Source organism: Gymnoscopelus microlampas (genome assembly GCF_963454915.1).
Source record: "Gymnoscopelus microlampas genome assembly, chromosome: 2".
NCBI classification, from domain to species: Eukaryota; Metazoa; Chordata; class Actinopteri; order Myctophiformes; family Myctophidae; genus Gymnoscopelus; species Gymnoscopelus microlampas.
This window is the reverse complement of record NC_139939.1, coordinates 17,333,862-17,359,464: the sequence shown is the minus strand read 5'-3', so window position 1 is coordinate 17,359,464 and position 25,603 is coordinate 17,333,862. Positions and strand designations below refer to the sequence as shown.

The 25,603-nt window shown below is 41.8% G+C and overlaps 1 protein-coding gene across 1 annotated transcript; it reads left to right on the top strand.

Moving 5' to 3' along the window:
* Positions 1-957: 957 nt before the first annotated feature.
* On the top strand, positions 958-14,216 carry tmprss6 (transmembrane serine protease 6; the record flags this gene model as incomplete). Its single annotated transcript, XM_084070092.1, has 17 exons — positions 958-1,134; positions 2,331-2,466; positions 4,432-4,574; positions 4,932-4,999; positions 5,244-5,428; positions 5,922-6,132; positions 6,716-6,852; positions 6,994-7,106; positions 7,268-7,377; positions 8,609-8,751; positions 9,089-9,187; positions 9,481-9,594; positions 10,014-10,133; positions 10,384-10,552; positions 10,704-10,981; positions 12,450-12,586; positions 14,052-14,216. Exons 1-17 carry the CDS (start codon positions 1,060-1,062, stop codon positions 14,214-14,216), a joined length of 2,403 nt encoding a protein of 800 aa, XP_083926218.1. The 5' UTR covers positions 958-1,059.
* Between the last annotated feature and the right edge of the window lie 11,387 nt (positions 14,217-25,603).

Sequence of the window (25,603 nt, the reverse complement as noted above, 5' to 3'; positions counted from 1 at the left end):
GAAATATTGGAACCTGAACTGTGTTTAATACTGCAACTAAGTTGCATACATCAGTCAGAGTAGTTGGGTGCACCCTAAAGAGATCCATTGATACCAAGGTATACCTCCCTCATTCATTGCCCATTGTCCTACTGTATGTTTGTGCGCATTGTTATGTTTGTCTTTTATTACCTTATTCATTCAATATAAAATTGAGCCGGCCAACTCAAAGTGATCTGCATCTGGTCTCATCATTTACCCCTCTGGCTCCAGTAGACGAAACTATAAAGTAACTAGTCCAACTTCTAACCCTCCATTGTAATTAAGTAACTGTCTTACACTACCTTTTCGACACAGGTGTTACACACAGAAGGGGAGTATTTAGTTGATATCCTTCTCACATAGACACATAATATAAAATACATCTAACAGATAAAAGAATAATATGGGACAGCAGCCTCAGAATCAGTTATATGAACTATTTTATTATTAACAATTGAATTAGAAAAGTAGCCAAGCCTTTATTTTATACGCCTCCCTTACATGTCACTGGGTTTCATGTTACCAGTGGAGAACAGGTGCATGGGGATTAGGCAAGCTCTATATTGTTCCTGTGAGATTTAGTTTAGAACTGGATGAGAGAGCATCTCTGTTGCTGGGTGTTGACTAGTTATGTCACGACACCTGTTGCCTACATGCATTACTGTTTGTCCCTAAAGGATGCAAAGGTCATACTGTATGCAACCATAAGGATATCATTTCAAAAGAAGAAATGGAGAACACGAATCATGAAAAGCTTAATTCATTCAAAAAGCATATTTTGATTATATTTTAGCTTTATCCCTGAGTGGAAGGATCGTAGCAATGGCACGCCCTAAAGCATCGTAGGGATCAGTGAGGTTTGGGAGACCGACGTTTACCTGTGGACCTGCAAATAGGATCCTTTCTCTCGCTGTCTATGAGGTGGTTGTTGCCAACATGTCTGGTCATGCACTGAATGGAGACACTTGAGGACTCACTGGTGACCTGCACCCAACATTGGGATAGTTTCTTGAGGAATAACAACAGAAGGAAGACGTTATGGTGACCGGGCATAACTCTGTAAAGTCACATTCCAGTGACATGGGGATCACTCCTGCTCCATTTTACAAAGCGGTCAGTTTAATTAAACTACTTTTATTGTCGGTCTGATACATAGCCTAATGATAGTCCATTAAATCATAATGAAACTGTTTTAAATATAACACAATCTGGCAAGGCTGAGTTGAGGAGTGATACATTATCTGACTCTTTTTCTCATTTTAGTCACACAGTTTGGCTTTACATGTTGACCTATATCTGGATAGGAAATAGGCTTACTTGTTGTTAACTAGTTGTATGAACTCAATTGTTTTACTGTTGTACTGTTTTATTGGATCTTGTTTAGTCGATACACTTTTTGTATTAGCTCGTGCTCATTTGATTTTGCTATTTTGTCTCATCTGTCTAAGAAAGTAGGTAGCTGATATATAGCACTTTTACCTTAGCGCTAGGTATACTCTTGGTCGCTTGTTTTTGCAGGAAATGCACTTAAGACTTCTGGTGATTAGTAGTTTCGTTCCCTACCTATGTTGAATGCACTTATTGTAAGTAGCTTTGGATAAAAGCGTCTGCTAAATGACTGTAATGTAATGTAATGTAATGTCTTAATACACTTCATAATGCCCACATATGCTATTCATTAACCACCTAATTAAACTTAGATTGTATAACAACTGGGACTCATTCAGACACTACGTTACTCAAGAATGAGGGAAATAATAGTTGGGAACAAGAATACAATCTGTACTGACTGTATTGATGTATTTATTCCATGTGTTTTTAAAATGAGCCATAGCTGGCTTTTTACCTGACAGCAACTCTTAACCACGCTCTTAAACCCTTACAGGGCGTTGTATGATGCTAGAAATAACACATTAACTACAAACTACTAACTTTTTTAAGATATTGTTTTGGCTTATTTATTGATAGATTGCAGAGTAGGCTGACAGGAAACGGGGAGAGAGATGGGTTGCGTGACACGCAGCAAAGGTCGTCGGGATAGGGAGTCGTACCCGTGACACGCTGTCAGGATGGCATTGCAGCCTAGGGTGCCTGGACCGCCACGCTGCGGCCCAGGCCGTATATCTGCGTTTTAAGCAATTTTTGTTTCACCTCTAATAATGACATGCCAAAAACATTAGGGACGCCAGGTTGAAAGTGGCTAAAACATGTTGATGTGAAGTGGATAAAAGAAAAAGAAAAAGGAATGAGCTAAGGGCAAAACTTAAACTGACAGCAAGCACAAACATGAGATTTTGTGCTCCCCACAGTCAGGGGCCTGTCCACAGGCTGTGGCCCTCTGCACCATTAGGACCCCACCCTGCAAGTGTCTTCTATTCTTCCTCACCACTGTCATCATCATCATCATCCTAGCTGGAGGAGCCACCCTGGCCTGGTACTTCCTGGGTGAGCCACGCTAAAATTATACAATATGGCGGCTTCTCGGCTCAGCCTCAATGTCTCTCTTACACAATCTCACTCACTCGCTCACTCGCACGCACGCACGCACGCACGCATGCACGCACACACATACTGTAGGAACGTACATGGTTTGCATGAAGCTAGGCGGTTGGAAAGTGGAAACTATTTGCATTCAGTTCAATCACAACATCAGTATGTGACGACAGAATAGAAATTACTTTGCATGACAACCTCGAGGATAACAATTGGCTTGTAAGTGCATGTGACAATAAAGAACAACCTTGAATTCTAGGAGAGAGAGTCTCTGTGTACAGAAACCTGGATGATAATTCTTTATATTTACTTACACACAATCTGCAAACACCTCATACACACACACACAGACTAACATCTGCTTAAACTGTACATGTAATATAAACATGTGTAGGCCTACACATGGAATTCTCATACATAATGCATACAAACACTGGCTGCAATAAAATGACATATTAGCTATTCTCTGTGGCTGTACTCCAGTCAAAACCCCTGGGTATAGAAAAAATCCCACGTAATACATTAAACATTCTGCGTTATATTCTGCATAACATTGTACAACTATTAATAAGCACTCATAATACTTTATAACAATTACCATAACACATTATAAAGCATATTATAATGACTTATATGGTCAAATATTATAGGCCTAATACTTCTTAATTGCTGAATCCTCACAGATTTTGTTTTTTTTGGCAAGGATCATAGTGTATTATAATGATCATAGTTGTAATACATTATAATCATGTCATAATGCATTATAGTGGGATTAGAAGTGGTCATTGGGTGATTTAAATAAATGAAATAATGGAGGCAGAAAACACTTGCATAGATGTTATGCTATTTTCTCACTTTACTTTAAACACTCAATCACCAATTATAGTGACTTAATATCACACTAATGCATTACAACAGTGATTATAATGCATTATGAAATTATTATAATGCATTATAACTATGATAAATTATGACTGAACTGGCCAAAAGAAAAGGTCTGTGACTGACAAGCAATTAGGCCTATTATGATACTTGACTTTAACAGTAATTACAAAAGGCTTTATAATGCTCTATGACTGCATTATGAGTGCTTATAACTGTATTATAGTGTTCTAAGCCGATCGCAATGCAGTTATACTTAACCGTATAAGTCAGTCAGAGTATTTATGTGTTCTTATAACTATAATTATACAATGTTATAAGGACATTATAATATAATATAAGTATGTTCATAATGCATATTAGATATGGGCTTCATAGGAAGTGTTACCTTGTATTTTGTATTTAAATTAGATATTTAGATGGATTAATTTATACCCTGGATTAAAATGTACTGTATCCTAAGGGGATTGGATTGCTATCACCTAGAATACATTTCAGATCCAGGTGTAAGTGGGGTCCAAGATTAACCCTAATTCCAGTCCAAAAGGTTTCTTACAAAGAACATACTGTTTTGGAAAAAAGTAGAAAACCATGCATCCACCTCTCTCTTTCAGTCTCCTCCAATCCATCTCTCTAACACATGCACACATGCACATGCACGCACTCACATTTATGCAGAGACACACACACACACACACACACACACACACACACGCCTGACGGACACACTTGGAAACACATGGAGAACTCAAGTGTTTATGTAAATGAGATGCAAAATCCATTAGATTCTGCTAAACTTATGTTATTCAACTCTGTCCTCACATGGGTTTTCTCCACCCTCTCTCTCTCTCTCTCTCTCTCTCTCTCTCTCTCTCTCTCTCTCTCTCTCTCTCTCTCTCTCTCTCTCTCTCTCTCTCTCTCTCTCTCTCTCTCTCTCTCTCTCTCTCTCTCTCTCTCTCTCTCTCTCTCTCTCTCTCTCTCTCTCTCTCTCTCTCTCTCTCTCTCCCTCTCTCTCTCTCTCTCTCTCTCTCTCAGAGTACAAAGTGTGGGTGTTGGAGCCACGAGTGTTACAACAGTACACAGCTCGAGTGTCTATCATCAACAGAAACTTCTCCCCTCGTCTCTCCTCTCCCAGCAGTGATGTGTTCAAAACAGAGGCCATGGGAGTCCAGGACATGGTCAGCTAGCATCACAAACATGTCTATAGCTCTCAGATGGAATCCCTTACATTACAGTAGAAATCACTGGACCAGTCTGACTGCTCTATAGACTGCACTGGACTAGACTAGGCTAGAATATATTCTAGTATATAATGCCTGTGCTTATAATAACAACAATATCTGATCTAGCTGACGTTCCAGTTGGGGAAAATATATAATGGATCCATTCTATTCTATGTTTACTGTATATCTGATCTTATCTTTTGTAAAGTCACCTATACTAGTCTAGTGCATAGTGCTGATAGGGTTACATTTGTATGTGCATTTGTATGTACTCAAATCATTGTATGACATTGTCTTTTTCTGTCTTGTCAGGTCGAGAGGATAGTGAAGGACTCAGATATTTCTCGGTATCTCAACTCTACCTCTGTGTTTGCCTTTGGGTGTGTAAATCTGTTGTAAAAACCTGAAAATATCACACACTTCTTCAATAATATGAAGGAATGAGGAACAGATTAGCCTCCCTTGCTCGTGCATATATCATTTACAAACCAGTGTTAAGATATGGTGACTGAGAGGGCAACAGTAAATTAAATGGGAATGCAGACGCATACTGGTATTTAAATGCTAAACAAGCCCAATCCAATGATGTGTAAAGCTGTGTCTTCTTTGCATACCCTAACCCAGGGAGGGGAGTGTGGTGGCACACTTCTGGGTGCTGCTGTCTATCCCTGTCAGCCATGTTGGGAGGGTCACACTGGAAAGGGTCACCAGGACCCTACAGCAGGGTCTGGGGGGAAGCAGGGTCGGGAAGGAAGAGTCAGCCAGCTATGGTGGCTACGTCCTGTACCTTCCTTCCCTGTCTGTCACTGGTAAGGATGAGAAAATATGAAAAAGTTCTCACTGCTTCTTTTTTACAGGATTTTCCTGTGTGCAGGAGAAGAATTTCTACCTTTTTGATGTTGCTGATTTTTTTATTATTTGATCTCATCTGTCAATTTTGCTCCCTACAGAAATAAGTCACAGAACATTTTTCATGCATGAAAGCAGACGCAATGAGATATTTTATGCTGGTTGTGTGAAATAAAAGGGCTGCGAAATTTATAAATTAAACATTTTGCTCCTAAAATAGATAAACAAGTATGTTTTTGTATGCTCTTGTGATTTTAAATATTGCACTCTAAATATTGTATTCACTCTGTCATGGCTGAAATGGAAGTAAATATTGACGTCATTAATTACCAATTCATTATCAAAAACGTATCAAGAAAAAGAAAAGCACAGAGGCGTCATCTGCTGTGCGATGCCATGAAAATACATGCAACCCTTTGGCAGGTGCTGGTGCTTCTCTCTCTTTTTTCTTAGATTGCTACCATCACCAGAAGGTGCTATCCAGCAGCCCTGTGGCTCTCCGTGACCCAGACACGCAGCGCTCCACCTGCCTGTGGCACCTCCAGACCTCCCCTGGATCTCAGCTGGAGCTGCAGATGGAGTGGCTGCTTCCAGAGTGCCGGGACTGTGACAGACTGGAGGTGTATGACTCTCTCTCCCCCTCCCGCACCAACCTCATCACTTCGTGAGTACTTTTTATTATGAATTTGTCCCCTCCTTTGACATATGAGAGGTGTTCGTAAATCCTTTGAGATCCTTTTATTTACCTCTAAAATCATTCCCCACGCTTCTTTCTGTGTTTTGTCAATACATAAATTTAATAAAATAGAAAAACTGAAGTTACCTCAATGCTCATTTGGGCCCTATGCGTCTTGAGAAAATAAATATATGTTTGCCAGCAAGGCTGAAACGCCTATACACCGTAGATGACTGCAGCATGTACAGTATGCAAGCATTATAGTATTAGGCCAAATCAGACAGCTATACAAGCCTAAATGGCCTCAGAGGATTGCACACAAGGCACTTGTGTTATGTCGTGTCTTATATTTGATTACTACTGTATGTTATAACTTACTACTTGTTTATTATTTTAGGTGAGAACCTTGTATAAGCCCTTTATGGGTTTCCTTTCTCACCTGCACTTATTTCTTTTAATAATGTTACATTTGTACTGTTTTTATTGTGCAAATAAATAAAACAAAACAAAGCAAAACTCAGATTTTCCCTCCAGAGAAGAAACTCTAGATATATTTCTATGTCTCTCTCAGTGTGTATGGCTGCAGCAGGCATGAGCGCATTGTCGGCATCCTGTCATCAGGGGAGTGGATGACAGTGGTTTGGAAACAGGGTCTGTACAAGTACAAAGATTCCATCTCGCTTTCTGCGCAGGCTTGGGACAGCCGAGGTAAGATTCAGGCCCTATAAAACCCTATAGGTCTGGAGGACCCTGGGTAGACTCAATGGATTGAATCAATCAGTGATGGGCAAGCACCTTTCTCTGTCTTTGTCTGTGTCTGTCTGTGTGCCTGCTTCTATCTACACACAGAGTGTAACTCCAGTATAGAGCTTAAGGCAGTGCCAGGAGTACAGGGCAGACTGAGGACTCCTTTCTATCCCAGCTACTACCCTCCTGACACCAACTGCACCTGGAGCTTCACTGTAACATATTCATTCATTCTTGGATTCATTCTTGCATTCATTCATTCTTTGCTTCATTCATCTGTTAATTAAATGTATTGTATTCATTCATTACATACACACTGTATGTGCGTGCGCGTGTGCGTGTGCGTGTGCGTGTGTGTGTGTGTGTGTGTGTACAGCTACCCACTGCAGGGGTTGGCCTGTCTCTGGAGTTTGAGGGCTATGAGCTGAGCAGAGCCTCTTACAAGCAGGCCTGTACCGAGGGACAGTGGCTCCTCCAGAACAGCAGGTAATAAAGAATAAATCATTTTAAAACGCTGGAAATTCAAATAATGTGGGAAAAAAACAGCACCTATGTTATAATTTGGTATTAACGTGAACAATAAATATGTATACGTTTTGGAAATCGGTGTTTGAACAGCTAAATCCACCCTGCTCCATAAAACATCAAGTAAATCCAGTTGTTTTGGCAAGAGTGGAAGAAGTCCACCCATGTAAACTCACCAAGCTCAGTATAAACAAATACAAGGATACTTATATCATCAACATACAGTACATTGAACCACATGAACCCTTGCCTATTCTGGGGGCGAACATTCAGTGAAAATAGCAGATCTACAAGCTCACAGCACGACATGTTGTACCACCAAGTACAGACCCCTGGGTGACCCAAGACAACAAAGTATATAGAGTTTAAGTGCTTAATATTGTCAGAATACTGTGTGCATGTAAGTATATACAGTACTATCACATCATGAATATAATCATGCCAGATGGTATACTATACTACAGACAATAGGGGGCACTATTGCCCCATAAGAGCTTGAGCTAAACAATAGCCCCAATATCACCCCCTATGGTCACATCCCCATGTCCTTCCTTCACCCAAAATCACTCAAACTGTAGGAGGGTTTAATAAATGGATGCAAACCAGAGTGAAAATGAGCCATTAGTATGGATGGATGGGTTCAGGCAGCCAGCAATATCACCTTTTGCAGAAAAAGTTGTACATGTCTTTTGGACTTTGATGCATGATACTTTGATACGTTAATACTTTGATACTTATAACTACAAGACACCCCACTTAGGCGACAGCGTGTTGCGGGCTCAAGTCCAGATCCCGACGACCTTTGCTGCGTGTCACTCCACGTCTCTCTCTCCCCATTTCCTGTCTACATATACTGTAGTGTATACTATCAATAAAGGCAGAACAAGCCAAAAAGATATCCCCCAAAAATGAAAAGAACGGCCCCATACAACTGCGCTCTTTTACCACTTCTCTGTTGACCATCGCTGATGGAGTAAGCCAAACAGTGTCTTGCTCAAGGTTATTTCCACAAATCTTCTTGAGACCTGGGACTGCTATACTCAATGAAGTCCTAAAGAAAAGATAATTCGAGGGGAACCTGAGGTTTCAAATTGGCGATGTGTGAGTGTGTATCTATTCTGTAGAATGTAAGTGACCCCAGTGTTGAGTATTATATGTCCATGGATTTCTGAATTCTGTACCATTCTGTCAGATTTTGTGGTACGAGGGGCCTGCAGCCGTACAGTCAACGCCTGTTCCTCCTCTCCACCAAAACCACTGTTGTCATGACATCAGAGGTGTCGCTCACAGGTCCTGGCCTACAGCTGCGCTACAGCCTCTTCAACCTATCAGATCGTAAGTTCACAACACGGATGGTTGACCATTCACATGGCAGCAGCTTTGCCCTCATGTCATGGGCTTTCCCACCCTGCGACAATGAGGTAAAATTGATGAGGTAAAAGCAAAATGTCCACTATGTGAATATGGTTAATACTCATAGGATGTTGGCATATTAGAGATGGATGGAAATATAGATACAAACTAAATCCTCTTTGTTCATTTATATCATTTGTATTAAAACAATGCGTGTGCGTGTGTGTGTGTGTGTGTGTGTGTGTGTGTGTGTGTGTGTGTGTGTGTGTGTGTGTGTGTGTGTGTGTGTGTGTGTGTGTGTGCATGTGCCCTATTGTAGCCTGTCCGGGTCAGTTCCTGTGCACTCTAAATGGCCTATGTGTCCCTGCCTGTGATGGCATCAAGGACTGTCCTGATGGTCTTGATGAGGGCAACTGTGGTGAGACTCTACCACCTTAACCTTATCTTCTTATTGTCTGCTTTGTCACTATGCGTATCACATTGGGGTAGAATAAAATCTAAACAATTGAAATTAAAAAACAGATCAACCTGCATCTACTTTTGTGTGTGTGTGTGTGTGTGTGTATCAACCTGCATCTACTTTTGTGTGTGTGTGTGTGTGTGTGTGTGTGTGTGTGTGTGTGTGTGTGTGTGTGTGTGTGTGTGTGTGTGTGTGTGTGTGTGTGTGTGTGTGTGTGTGTGTGTGTGTGTGTGTGTGGGGGGGGGCGTCAGTGTGTGTGGCCCAGTACCAGTGCCCTGAGGACAGCCAGTGTGTGGATTACTTTAAGGTGTGTGACCATCACCCAGACTGCCCTGAAGCCATGGACGAGGAGAACTGCACTGAAGGTAACACACACACACACACACACACACACACACACACACACACACACACACACACACACACACACACACACACACACACACACACACACACACACACACACACACACACACACACACACACACAATCAAGCTAATTTACATTACAGTTACAATGAGGGGAAACTCTACTTATGTTAGCATCAAGCTGATCTCCAATAGATTTTTCATTAGGGAAAGAAAAATGTATGCTCTTGCTTTGCATCTGTATATACGTTTAAACAGGTCTTGGTCATGTATCCTTGATTTTTAGGTTTGGTTGTAACTTGTTGTAGTCTACTTGCTGGAACCAAATGTTGAGTGTGTGTGGGACTACATGGGTTTGGTACTTGTCCCTGCATGTACTGTACATTTCTATATTTTGTGTATTGATGTGTATTCAGGTGTGCAGTGTACAGATATGATGACCTATATGTGTGCTGATGGAACATGTCTGAAGAAACCCAACCCAGAGTGTGACTTCATTACTGACTGTCCTGATGACTCAGACGAACTACACTGTGGTGAGAACACTCACACACACACACACACTCACACACTCACACACTCACGCACAAAAAGATTCACTGTTGCAGGAAGCCCACACAGAGTATCCAATCACATAACTACAGTAATGATTTCTTTTTGGGCTGTTGTTTAGAACTTATTCATACATTAATTCTTATAGCTAACTCCTAAAAGCTGTCATTGTCATAGTTTGTGTGAGCACATGAAGACGTGTGTGTGTGTGTGTGTGCGTGTGCGTGCGTTCAGAATGTGGTCTGAGCCAGTACTCCAGTCGTATAGTGGGCGGGGTGAACGCATCGGAGGGGGAGTGGCCATGGCAGGTCAGCTTGCAGATCAGAGGTCAACACATCTGTGGCGGGGCGCTGATCTCCAGCCAATGGGTGGTGTCTGCTGCCCACTGTTTCTATGACGACCAGTAAGTGATGATTAGAGACAACATCATGTCACGTCGATCTAATATCTCAGCTACTCTAAGACATCGCTATCCATCCAGCCATCCATCCATCCATCCCCACTTTGAGAACCGCTGAACTTCCTCCCTTGCACCCCCCCCCCTCTCCCCCCAGCTCCTACTCTCCCTCAGTGTGGACGGTGCACCTGGGTAAGTTCCTGCTGAACCAGAGCGGCCCCATGGAGGAGGTGCTGCGTGTGCGACGCATCCACATGCACCACTACTTCACCAGGGAGAACAACGACTACGACCTGGCCCTGCTGAGACTGGAGCGGGCCTCCCCGCCTTCCCCGTCCAGCCCCGCTCGGCCCGTCTGCCTGCCCCCGCCCTCCCATCAGCTGGAGCCTGGTCTGACCTGCTGGGTGACCGGCTGGGGGGCTCTGGAAGAAGAGGGTGAGACTCCGACAGGGACGGTACTTTAGAGCAGTGGTTCTCGACCTGTGGGTCGGGACCACCAAGGGGGGTCCCCACATGATTTGGGGGGGGGGGGGGGGGTCCCCAGATAACAGTGAATTGACAATGTAATGACCTTTTTAATGCCTCAAAAAAAAGAGGGAAAAGGAAGAAAAAGACCATTACGGCATCAAAAGTAATCAACAAACTATACTATAAAAACATTGGCCAAATTGTCAAGTACCGGTAATATAATAAATAAATAAAAAAGAATTGCTTTTTTTAAATAGTCGATCTACAAGCTCACAACGCCTCCCAGCGCGTGCCGTTGTGAGCTGATCTGCTATTTTCACAATATTTATCTGTGGAACCAAGTCAAACAAAATGTGATGCCTTAACTCCTACATTCCAAGTGCTTGTCAGGGTGGGGGGGGGGGTCACAGCCTGAAAAGGTTGAGAACCACTTAAACCAGCTTTAGAGCACATGCTCAGAATTCTGGTCTGCTACACATTTGGCAGTGGAAAGGATATTAGGTTGGAAAGGATATCAGGTTATATATTCATTTTGGGTGACCCTGCTATGATGAGTGGCGTATATGTCCATCTTTAGGTGATTGGTTTCAAACTGCTCTTATGTTAGGGAGGAGGAGGCTCTTGGTTACGGAATGGAAAGCCACTTAATAGCCAGCCCTGCACCTGTGCCGTCCGTCACCTCCCTTGACCACTTGGCTGCTTTAGAGCGACTGTCATATACTTGCAGTATATGACAGTTGCAGGATAAGTTGGAAAAGTACACTTTTAAATGGGGGCTGTATTATTTTTTTCTGATGGCGTAATAACTTACTGGATGGTGTGTGGTACGGATGATTATTATTTTTGCTGAAGCTGTTTGTTCAGTGGTGGGCTTCTAGGGGTATTTTGTTTTGTTCTTGGTGTTTGTGTTTAGTTGATTTTGTTCTGTTCTTTGTGTCTGTTTGTGTAAAAAAAAAAAAAAAGAAAAAACTAAAGTGCCATGTTTATCCTTTAGGACACTGTGCTGTAATGTGAAACGTCTTGTGCCATATTTCTCAATAAAATGATAAATCATAAGAGAAGGAGGTGAGACTCCACTGAGGGATGTGGTAGGAGGTGAAACCAGGGAGGGGCAGGGTGTGGATGACAGTGGCGGTGTGGGACATTTAGCGGTTAGGCTATGCTAAGATAGGCTTGTTTACTTGAAGAGGCATAAGTATCAGTCGAGGTGTGAGTGGTGGTAGTGGGTGGGTGGGTACTGGGTAGGGTGTTGGTATGAGCTTGCGGGTTCAAAATATAGTAAATCTTGTTAGGAAGCTATTCACTATAACTTGGAATAAACAACATTTCCTCTACGTAACAAAGATACAAGAGCTGTAGAGAGCCTGAAGGGAAGACAGTCGATTTTGGTGTCTAGTTTCTATTGGTTAACATGTGTTTTTTTTTAACTTCATAGGCGGTAGTAGTAACGTTCTCCAGAAGGTGGATGTACGCCTGGTCAGGGAGGAGGACTGTGTCCGCAGCTATGGCCACCTGGTCACTCCCAGAATGCTTTGCGCTGGATACCGCAGTGGCGAGAAGGACGCCTGCCAGGTGCGAGGGAGGAACGTAACAGACATAGAGTCATTCAAACAAACACAACACAATATTAATGAATATAACTTGTGTTGTTGTACGCCAACCCATATACCAGGTTTTATGCTATTATTTAGATCTCGTATAGGGGCCGTCTGAAGATGAAACAAGAATTGTTTGCCTCATAGCATAATTGTCTAAGTAATATTTTGGCCAAATAGACAGTTCTGCCTAACTCTGCTCTCCTAACACTGCTGCTTCATTGTGCCTTATTGTCTATGTCCTCAGCCTATCAGAATGATTGGCAATAAGGCAGGATAAGCAGTGTGTAGAGTTAGGCAGATATGTATAAAGGCAGATAAACATGACTTAGGCAAAAAAAAAAAATATATTTCTTCTTTCCTGAAAACCTTAAAAATATGACTTAGGCAATTATGCTACCGTATGAAGCTAACGGAATGCAATAGACTCAATATGCTGTAGGCCCAGGTTTCCAGAAGGTCCCTGGCATACCCATTTCCTGTTTCGGTTCGTTTTCCTATATTAGGTGATTGGCACGGCAGCAGGTTTGAATCAGAAAAACGCATGGCACCTTCATGTGTGTTTCCAGTTCAAATCTGCTTCTTAGCCAATCAAATGAAGCTATGGGAAAATTAACTGGAACAGGAAATAGGTAGGCCTATGCCACCTTCTGGAAACCTGGGACTAGAGTATTGCACAGAGCCTAACTGATTTATGATGCCTTCACTCCCATTCTAGCATCCGGTTACAAACAAATGTAACAGCTTTCCCACATATAGATATAACTTTAGCCCGCAACCAGCTCATCAGGACTGCAGATGCGATGCGCCCTCGTTGGCCTGCGTCTCTGTTCCTCTGCCTGGGGCAGCTTGGTCTGTGTTTGGAAACGCTGCGGCCGTCTTTTGCTCCTTCTAAGCTCAAAGGTGTTTTTTTTGCCCACAGGACATGAGTAAACTGAAATGGTTAAGGGGAGAAAGGGGTCTTTAACATTTTCTTTCTGTAGCGAGTCCCAGAATGTTGTACATTTTGAATACGGGACTTCTACTTGTAACAGAGTATATCTACAATGCAGTATTGATACTTTTACTTTCTCTAAATCCTGTCTGTGCAGAAGCATGGGCAGACCTTTTAACAGTTCCCCCACACTATCAAACTCAATAGCATCAGGTACTCACTCATTAGCTGTACTGGGAATATGGAAAGGTACTGGAAATGGCAATGTATATTTGCGATATAAGCCCTTAATCCTTAACAAACAGTGTTGCATTCTAATATAATATAATTCACAGATTTGACCGTAAACACTATCTGTCTGTTGGTCTGTCTGATGTGCCATTTCTGATGTGTGAGAGATATTTCTCTCTGAGAGAAGTGGGTATGAGCAATGGAATGACCAGACTATTTAATATTCAGTGATGAACTCATCTCTGCCTTGCTCTCTGTCTCTTTCTCTGCCTCACAGGGGGACTCTGGGGGTCCCCTGGTGTGTCAAGAATCCTCAGGTCGCTGGTTCCTGGCAGGGGTGGTGAGTTGGGGGAAGGGCTGTGGGCGTCCAGGCTACTATGGTGTGTACACACGCATCACCAAGCTCACCGCGTGGATCAAAGGAGTCGTCAGCGATCCGTGAAAGGCACCAAGATTCATTGGGGATCTTTGAAATCACCAGATTTGCCACCGTTGCCCCAGACATCTCACACCGTGCGGCACGCGGAGATGTCTACAAAATGGGAATCAGCGGCAAGGTTATCTGAATATTAGGTTCGAAACTTAAATACAGGAGATTTTTACATTTCAAAATGTTGTTTGAACACATGGAACGCAAATGCAACCCAATTTTTTTTAAACTTAAATGGCATCACTTGTTGCTGGCAGGAAATGGCGAGAGAGTTGGGGGGGGGGTGACATACAGCAAAGCTCATTGGGATCAGGAACCGAACCCGCGACACACTGTCAAGTTAGTTTACCAGCGTAGGTGGTATGCGCCTGGGCCACTAGGCCAGCGGGCACCCAGCAATACTTTGTGATTTATGTTTTAGGCCTTCTTTCTAGCCAGCACCTACTTTTGTGAAAATGACACATTCTGTAAATGGTGATGTCATTTTGTAACCAGCTCTTCACAAACAAAAAAAGCCACAGAAGTTTAGCCAGGAACTGAGACTGGTTAATTACATGCAAGTAATCAATGATAAACTGTGACTAGCCCTTGGGTTGAAATTTAACATTTTTGGCAGACACACTGACACCGACCAACAACCTAGTTGTGTGGTCACAGCAAAGAAAATGATGTAAGCCCTGCCAGGCCTGGTTTTGTTTAGCCTCAAGTTTCTATTGGAAGTCATATCGGATTCTGTGCATAACACTGCCCTCCTGAGGAAGGAAAGATATAGACCTCTCTGGGCTCGAAGTGTTAGCTTGTGTGTTGTTGTTTGGCATTCAGGGTCATTACAGAGCTATGGGTGTAATGTTTATTGTTCTCTTGTTCACTCCTAAGAATTCATTCTCAGACTGAAATTGTTCATTCAAGTTTACAAGGTTACAAGGATAAAAAGTGCTTACAACAAGGTGGTCTTTATTATTGTTATGTGAGTGTGTGTGTGTGTGTGTGTGTGTGTGTGTGTGTGTGTGTGTGTGTGTGTGTGTGTGTGTGTGTGTGTGTGTGTGTGTGTGTGTGTGTGTGTGTGTGTGTGTGTGTGTGTGTGTGTGTGTGTGTGTGTACAGATACATAAGAGAGTACAAGAATGTTTTTTTCGGCTCCCCAGCAGAATAAGTATATACAACATGAAGAATTTTAAAAGGAAAAAAAGAAGGGGGAATAATTAAGAATAGAACCGTTGTCCTAGCGCTTATGGTGCTTGAAGGTGCTGTGAGTGAGTAGGTGCCAGAGCTTGGCATGTGTCCTGTCCTGTGACAGCAACACACACACATGACGCTGCATGTTTGAATGTCATTCTTTGGCTCTCGACAGAAGGGCTCATAATGTCATTGTAGTAAATGGAAATTTAACAAACTTGTGTCCTGTGTATGTGAGAGGAAGAGGCAGCATGCCAATGCCAGCCTACAGTCATTTTGTACTTTTTGTTCGTTTCTCCCATCATAATTTTCTGCTTGTCTCTGTTCAATTCCTTTTCCTTTAGTCCAGGTGATATGTGCAACATTTTCAGGTGAAATGTGCACTTTTTCTTAAAATGAAAAATGAAACGTTATACACTTGCATAGTTTGGGGCCTTGAACATGTTCACAAATGGATCTCATCTCAAAAACACCTCATGACGGCCGTTTTACTTTACTTTATCGTAACCAAATTGTGTAGCCTATTTTGCATCATATCTCCTGAGCCAAACATGATAATACAGAATAGATATGTTTATACCCCTGTGTTTGATGGTCAAGGATTACAATGATACCATATAAAATCATAAACAGTTATTGTCAATCGTTGATGATGAATTTAGTGATGCTGTGAGAAGGAAATCACTATCTGAGAACCAGGGTCATTCATAGGTTCCCTGGGAGATGGGTGTAACAGTGACCCAGGAGTGGAGTGTGTGAGACAGATAGGTGAGTTTAGAAGTGTCCACTTTTGGAATGAATGGAAAGCAATTTCTTAGAATCTTTCTCTCCATTGAAGGGGGAAGTGGAGACTTGGAGGAAACGCTTTAAAAAGTTAAGTGAATACAGAGCTGGGGGACAGCTTTGTCATTCCCATTAAGTGCTATATAGAGTTGAGGGGACCACGGGAACATAGGATGAGAGAGAACATACAGTTGGGGAAAATAGAACCCTAGAAAAACAGCTGTCACTGCCTCCCAGGTTAGCTCAACACTCTTTACGCTAGCTTCGAGCTAAACAACCCCTCTAAAGACTGCAGCAAGAACTGGACAAGAACTCACAAGAACACCGGTAATAGCCGAATACGACATGTGCAGGGCATTCAAGTGCATCAACATGTGCAATGTAGCAGGCTGTATGGAATCCCAGGGTGGGTTTTCAGAGCAACTGGATGGTGTGATCATGGACATTATACAATCCAATGCTTCAAGCCATCCATCACTGTCCCGGTTCCCCCCCCAAAAAGCAAGATAGGCTTAAATGGCAGATGCCCAGTTGCCCTCACTCCCATAGTGAGTAAATATGCTTTCAGAAGCATGTCAAGAACCCTATCAGTAGCCTAGCAGGTAGCCACCCACCCAAGACCCCCACCAATTTGTTTACTGGCAAAACAGTTCCACAGCACCCTGCACCCAGCTGCAGAAGAGGAACTAGTAAGTAGATTGCTGTTTATAGACTGCAGCTCAGCATTGAAGAAGTCCCCTCCAAACTAGACACCAAGCTCAGGGCGTATAACCCCAGCCTGTGCAGATGGATCCTGGACTTTCTGGCAGATTGACGCCCGATCCAGACACACAATGGCGCCAGGAGAGCTATCTTTCAACATCGATAAGACCATAAGGAGCTGATCGTGGACTACAGCAGGTCAAAAAATGAGCACACTGTTTCTCCAATTTTGAGGAACCAAAGGCACAGAAATGTACTCCTGTGTACTCGTATAAGCAAATAAATGTAGCAAATAAATATATCTTTAATACTTGGATCTTGAACCTTGGCATAGGACCCTTTGTTAAGTTCACATAGCTGGTCCTAGGAGAACACACTGTAGAACCCTGGAAACATAGGAATAGTGTGATTTCCTTCTCTAAATGCCACTGAATTCACAATTAACTATAAATCACCTGAAAAGTTTATGATGTTGTATATGAAATAGCCTAATTTAGTGTGTAGTTCTTGACCTTCAAAACATATGGGTAGACATATTATTCTGTATTAGGGCGTTTTTGCAATGGCTCCATTTCTGAAAATGTGCAGGGCCCCAAACCGTGTACCATGTTTCATGCTTTTATGACAAAGTGAACATTATTTTCACATATCATCCATGGACCACATATCTTTATAACACTGAAGACCTCAGAACAAGGTTCTCTTTCCCTCCCTCTCTCTCTCTTTCTGTTTCCTGTCAGGCCTCTGGACTCCCCAAACACAAACATTCTCTCTCTACGCTCTCTCTCCTCCCTCTGTAAATGTGCCCCAACCTTCAGGTATTGAATGTTGGAGGCTGCCTTTTGGACATACAGTAAGTGGTATTTTATGAGGTTGTAAACTGCAATGACAGTTATATAATGGCAGTGCTTACAGAAAAATGCAAGACACTTGATAATACACAAAATGTCTATTGTTCATTCATGGCTTTCATAGACTGGCATCCGTGTGTCCCTCCATCCATGCATATCTGCTGTTAAAATCAGTTGTTATAGCCATACAAAACTAGAAATACTCTCAGAAAAATGCTACACCCAAGCCACATGCTGTGTATAATCACAGGGCTAAACTTTGCCTTGCCCATAAAAAAAGAAGGGGAAAAAACATACTGTGGGTCCTGACCCTGGCCCTACCCCCAGCTCATCTCCCTAGTTTGACCCAAAATTGACTGAAACAGTCGAGTTATCACTCTGACAGTCAGATAAAGACATACATGACAAAGCGACTGCAGGTTGTCACTATACAGACTGGGGAAATGATAGCCAAATGTACTTGAGTTGAAAAGGATCAAGTGTTGTTATCAAATTCTGAAAGCTGATAGGACACAACAATTATTTCATGTCCCATCTGTTTTGAATATGGTTTGATTAATTATAATTATTATTAGTAGTAGTAGTAGTAGTAGTAGTAGTAGTAGTAGTAGTGGCAGTAAAAGTAGTATAGTGGTGGTAGAAGTATATTGGTATGGGATAAACAGATTTTCTGTACCAAAGACACTGATGTCTACTGGCAGATGGCAGGCTCAAGTTGCAGCGAAAGGAAAAAGAGAAAATGGAGGTTCTCCATCAGTGAGAGGAAATAGAAAGTGGAGAAAGTGATGGAGGACACTGAAGAAAAAGACCTGCTGAACCATGCTGATTCTGAACAATGATTCTTTCATTGTTCTTTCATTGTTCTTTTTCTACTGTTGCTTTTGCTTCTGACTATAACTCAAAATATCAATAACTATAACTAAAAGCTATTACGATCCTGAGGTCTTTGTATACTTTGACGCATGGAGGCACATTTTTACTATCTGGGTCCCGGGGTGGTGCAAATTTAGGGGAGAGGCAAAATTCACCCCATAGTCCCTGGCGACAGTCGCCAGTTGCGCGTGATACTCGTGCCTGTTTTACTGACGGGACACCATGGGCACTTGATTGCTGATTGCCCGGTGGCCTCAGTTGCCGGTATCAGGGATTGACGTCGTTCCCCTCCCAAGAAGTTGTGTTGGATGGGCGACTCGGTTTCCCCCTAGGGGCACAGGGCTCATAAAGTGGGTGGGTCTAACATGACGTACTGTTCTGATAGCCCTATAACCAAGAATGTTGGAGCTTATGTTTTTGTTAGGATGTTTGCTTGGGTGGGGGGTCCTAGGTCTGGTTGGTCTGCTGGATCCAGTTGATCTAGCTTACCAACACATACTGTAGTGTGGGGTCAATTGTACTTCCTCAGAGAATGGCTGGTTGATAGGACGCACAAGTATGTTAGTTATTTCAACGAGAAGTGGTACTGCGATTGTGAAACGTCTCTTGCCTCTATTTATTCCATTAGTAATAACAAAAAGGACCAAGTGAATTGGCGGGCTTGCAGGGTAAATTTCCAGGTCCCCATTTTGTTGACCACCGGTTGAGTGACCGAAAGTATGCTTTAAAAACACCAAATCGAAGGAGAGGATCTCAAATGTGTCATGTTAATTAAATTGTATCATGTATCATGTCAGTATTATGGGCAGTATCATGTCAGTATCATGGTCAGTATCATGGGCAGTATCATGTCAGTATCATGGGCAGTATCAGAACAAGTCTTATTGAGTATAATTGGAGAATTTCAACCCGATGAAGAGAAAAAAAATCGAATTCATCAGTGTATGGCTGTATTATGGAAGTAGAATTAAATGGTGAATCTGAAAACAAAATTTTTGACCAAATGCATATTTACCAATGCTGATTGCTAGTTTGCTTGTATGGTAAACAAAGCAGATGCCTGCTAGTGTAAGATTGAGCAAGCAGGCCAGCATGTTTTAGCAAGCTAATTGCGTATAGTGTTTGCTTGACATGCAAACTACTAGATTGTATAGTCTAATCTGGACAAAGGAGAGCTAGCTTTGAGAATACACATCACAACCTAACCCCAATGAAATCCCTTATTGTATTGTGTTACTTACAACACAATGGTGGACAACACTGCTTTCCTGAATCAGAGTTTTAATAAAGGTTGCAACAGTTAATCAAACTAATCAATTTAATTGATTACAAAAATAATCGATTTGAATAAAATAATTGAGATCTACAAGGCTTATGCATCGGCTATATTTGCTACTTTTGCACGACACCGTTGTATGACAAAGTATAAAATAGGGCTTAAGTAAATAATCAGACTAATCAATTTAGTTGATTTAAGATCAATAAAAAATCATATTGATTTGTTATGATATACTTAAAATAAAAAATCAATATTTTTTAAACACGCTTCTCTGCTATTTGATTATTTGAAAAAGTAATCGATAGAATAATCGCTAAGAAAATATTCGATGGTTTCAGCCATAATTTGAAGCTTCTGAAAGAGTGAGAGTCTGCTGACAGCTACTCTGTCTATTTTGCTGCCAATTGTTTCAGCAGCTGCTCTCAGTCTTTCCTCTCCTCTCTTTGCCTGCCATGGCTCAGCCTCTCCAGATAATGTGTATTCCCAGTGTGACTCATAAACTAGGTTCTGCTGTCTGCATGCACCCTAAAAATGCGAGGTTTCCCCTACAATACATGTCGCATTAAATATGCAAGTCAGTTACTTATGCTCTGGGAGGTAGACGGAGGTTGTAAATTCCTGTATAATGATCTGTTATCCTGTATAATAAATCACAGTGAGTGGGGCGAGAGGGGAGTGACTGCTCTTCTCTCCCACATCAACTGCGGTCAATTGGTTTTTGGGCTAGAAACTAAGTCCAGAGCAAAATTAAAAGTGTGAAAGGCCTCTCTTTTTGTTTTCCGCAGCTAACACGTGGAATGGGTTGCCTACGGTCACAAAATTGATTAGAAATTCTACTAGCTTTAAGTCCTCACTAAATAGCTACTAAAAAGTATCAAATGGTCCTGATTTTTTAACTAAATTCAATGTATTTTATTGTTGTCTCCGCCAGGCCGAAAGGCATGGCGAGAAAGTATGTTTTGCCCCCTGTCCGTCCGTCCGTGTGTCCGTGTGTCATACTGTCTGTGTACAGCTAATCTCCGGCCGTTGGCTTGCTCGCAGTGAAACTGTGCACACACACTCCCTGGATGCCACAGAAGAACCTCTGCCCAAATGTTTTCACATGGGTCTTTTATAGCGCCACCAGGAGGCCGATTTGTGCAAAACATATTTTTTGACAGTACTCCTACAGATTTTGTCCAAAAATCCCGCAAATCGGTACACAGTATCTCTATAGTCATTAAACAAAACGGGTCTTTCAGATTTTTCACATTCCATCCTGATTGGCTAAAAATGGCTTCCAAAGTTTGCAGGAGTGCTCCGTTTTGAACAAAATGCCTCAAATCATGAACACAGCATGCAATTACCTTGAAATTTAACACGTACATTTCCACTATGCCGAGGAAGAAATGCCAATTGAAAATTTTCAAATCAGCCTCATGGTGGCGCTATAACAGGCCGATTCATGTTTTTACCTATAACTGCACCGATCTGTGTAAAACTTTGTAAGCGCACTCCCTAGAGGTCAAGGAAAAACCCTTGCCCTGCATTTTTCACATCTGTCTTTTATAGCGCCACCAGGAGGCCGACTTATGTAAAACATTTTTTTTTTATATTGCTCGTTCTGATTTTATCCACATTTCACGCAAATCGGTACACATGATCTCTATAGTCATGTGATCAAGACGGATGTGTTTGATTTTTCATATTCCATCCTGATTGGCTAAGATTTACATCTAAAGTTTGCAGTAATGGCTTTGTTTTGAACAAAATGCCGCAAATCATGAACGCAGCATCCGATTGCGGTCAAACTTTGCACGCACATTCACACTATGTTGAGGAGTAAATGCCACCCTTTTAACATTGGCCTGTTATAGCGCCACCAGCAGGTCTAATTTAGCAAAACAATTGTTTTGAACAAAATGCCTTAAATCATGAATGCAGTGTCCGATTGCCGTGCAAGGCATAAGAAGAAATGGCTACCTTTTCACATTGGCCTATTATAGCGCCACCAGGAGGCCACAATAACCTACCTGACCTGGCGGAGACCTGTGCTCCGAGGAGCACTTTTTCTAGTTTTCATCTTATTTTAGTTTTTCTTTTATTCTAGAGAGTATGTTTTGCACCCTGTCCGTCCGTGTGTCCGTGTGTCATTCTGTCTGTCTGTGTACAGCTAATCTCCGGCACTGTTGGCTTGATTGCAGCGAATATGTGCACACACACTCCCTGGATGCCAATTCAGAACCTCTGCCCCACATCTTTCACATGGGCCTGTTATAGCGCCACCAGGAGGCCGCTTTTTGCAAAACAAAATTTTGATAGTACTCCTACAGATTTTGTTCAAACATCACGCAATTCGCTACACAGTATCTCTATAGTCATTAAACTAAACAGGGTCTTTCAGATTTTTCATATTCCATCCTGATTGGCTAAAAATGGCTTCCACAGTTTGCAGGAGTGCTCTGTTGTACCTACCAAAAAGTGACCTTTTCAAATGGCCCGGATTTACAGAGGACTATGTCTAAAAAAAATGTAATGCAAATTCTCTCTATCACACACACACACACACACACACTTCCAATAACAGTCACAACACAACCGACCTGATAGTGTAGATCAGCCTTCAATTCCAGAGCCACAAACCAACAGTCACTGAACATGTTTCACTGCCACACCGGGCCCCAACAGCAACAGAGCGTGGGGTAGCGTGGGGTAGCTGTGTGTATGGGGGTGTATGGGTGGGTGGGTGTGTGTGTGGGGTGTGTTTGTGTTTATAAAAGCTCTGACAGCAACAAAGCTACATCTTGAACAACATCAGCACATGACACGTACAGCATCAACAGCATACAACAAGAACATCATACAACACAAACTGCAGCAGCAGAAGCAGCATCCAGCAAAGGATAAGGAAAAGTTAGGTATGTAACAATTATTACATAATCACCTGATCGCAAGTATTTGAGATAATCGCAATACTTTTTCAGATAATCGGCATAATCATTTCCATGTTGAAGACATTGTTCATACGTTTTCAAACATTTTCAAAAATAGTGGAAATAGCAGACTGCTATTTCAAAGCAAAGCAAAGCAAAGTTTGTTGTTTACCCAGGGTGTCGGACTAAGCACGAAGCTTGTTTCCAGCCGGACCCTGCATGGAAGCCTTGCTCAAGGGCTATTCAGCGGTGATTCATGATTGATGTGATGAATTGGGGAATCGAACTAGGGACCTTCCGGTATCAAGGCCGCCCCTCTAACCACTAGGCCACCGCTGCCACAAATTTCATGTTTTTTTTAAAGTATAAAGTTATTGAATTACGCAAATTATTTGTCATATCTAACCTGTGCACCGTTTGTTTACGAAGACAAACACATTTTTATTAATAATGTTACAATGCTCAATGTACGACGCAATAATTAATTAATTTGGCCTAGTTAATCGCAATTATTTGAGCAACAATTAATATTTCATAATCGTGACAGCCCTAAAGAGGTTCCTACTTTGAGTCGTCTTCATCAGCCGTCTTCAGGGGAAACCCCCGAGAAGGACAAGGTCTTCGGCCGTTCGACGGTGCGGACCAAGTCTTCGGAGGAATCCACCATGCAGACAAACCCATGGATAGAGAGAGATCTCCAGATCTCCATCTCTAGGGCAGGGCATCCTCGGATGAGCCTTCCAGCAGGCGTTTCCCATCATCTTCATCCTCCATACATCAGGTTGGCTTCACCAGTACTTTACATCTCTCTGGTTAGCTTCACCAGTACTTTATTAGAGGTGGATGGTCTGGGAGGGTGTTACACTGTAGGTGAGAACCTCAGTCTTCTGGGCATTTACGTATGTGTGTGGGGGTGTATGGGTGGGTGGTTGTGTGTGTGGGGTGTGTTTGTGTGTGTGTGTTTATAAAATTAAAAAAGACTACATTAGGGAGTCATCTAGACCTCCTAGTTGTAGTAGTGAAGCCCAGTTCTTGCTCCCCTCCTCCACTGATGGCCTGTCTTCATAGTCCACGCTTATAATGAAGAGGAGGGGGAGGGGGGTGTGTCCCCTCCAACACCTCTGCCAGCCTTGAGTATCTGAATGAAAGAAAGAAAGAAAGAAAGAAAGAAAAATTCAAGTAACCGAGAGCCACATATACGTATACTGTATCCTAGCTGTCACAACATACACAGCCTACCTAGTATATGTATACTGTATCCTGTCACAACATACAGCCTAGTATACAGTACGTAGAGGTTGTAGATCGGCTATTTTCACAAAGTTTGCCTCTTTCTTACGTAATATTTGACCATTTGGCCAATTTAGTATTAAAAGTCATTAAATTGTAAACTTTATAAATGTGCAAATACCCTGTATACACTTATAGGGCATAGCAGTGGTGGCCATTTTGTGGTGTCACAGATAGAAAACCCATTCATTTTTCCCATGGAGATTTAAGAAAATATTTTTTTATAAATGATTAAGCCTGGAACCAAGCCATCCAGGATCCTGATACTCTATTACAAGTACAAGTCTGGTATTCTTTACTTCAGTAAAAGTACAAAAGTATTGGCATCAAAGTATACTTAAAGTACCAAAAGTAAAAGTACTCATTATGCACAAAGCGTTACGATGTGACGCGTTGTGAGTTTGTAGATCGGCTATTTTCAAATAGCCTAACTACTGTATATAGGCTATAGGGCTGAAGTGGTATGTTTTGTAATAATAATCCAAATCTACAAAGTAACTAGTCACCAAAGTTTTCAAATAATTGTAGTGGAGTAAAATACTTGTCTCTGGGATGTAGTGGAGTAGAAATTGTAAGTATTGGAAATTTTAAATACTCCAGTAAAGTAAAAGCTCCTCAAAATTGTACAGTACTTGAGTACATGTACTTAGTTACTTTATATACCACTGACTAGGCCTGCATAGCCTGTCTTAGCATCACAATCAAACACAGCTCAACAATACAACATGACATGTTCACTTCACATCACATCACACAACACAACAATGCTTCATCCTGAATAGTTGTTGCTTTACCAAGTAAAAAAATTAATTAAAATAAAATGAAATTAAACACACATTCCATCAATTCCTTTAAAGGTGTAGTGAAATGAAAAATATGTTTTTCACACTTTTAGAGCATATCCGTGGTCATCATATGGGCATACCTACCAATAGATGCCCAAAAAAAAAGAAGAAAAAAAACATTTTGGTGTATTTTTACATCTAAAGTCCCTAAAAAGCCAATCTTAATTACTTCCTGTAAACGAAAAAGTGCTGCGTGATGACATAAAACAGCCTTCATGAAAATAAATGAATCTTGATTACATGCACCTGTTTGATTCCCATAGCTGCACGTTCTTCAAACACAGCTGATTTTAATTACAGAGATACTCCGTTTTGACTCTCATTGAAGATGAGTGTATTACTCATTTTAAACTTCATCTGCACACTAAAATATGTATCTGAAAACATTATAGGTTAGAAATAAGCCAGGTAGTAGCAAACGTGCTTCACTGGCCGTCTCTCTCTCTCACTTGTAAACAAACACTAGCTGTGTGCCGCACATAGAGGTATAAGGTGCCGCCCCTTATTTTTAACTCTATGGGTGCCGCACGGCTGAAGTGATTGAGATCCAACGTCCCATAGCCTGAAGGGATGGGACCTTCTGATTGGTTTAGAGTCGTTGAGCGACGTTTCTTTTTTCTTTTTTCTTTTTTTCTTTTTTTAACAAATCTTTATTTATATTCTCATAGATTACAATACAATACAAAACG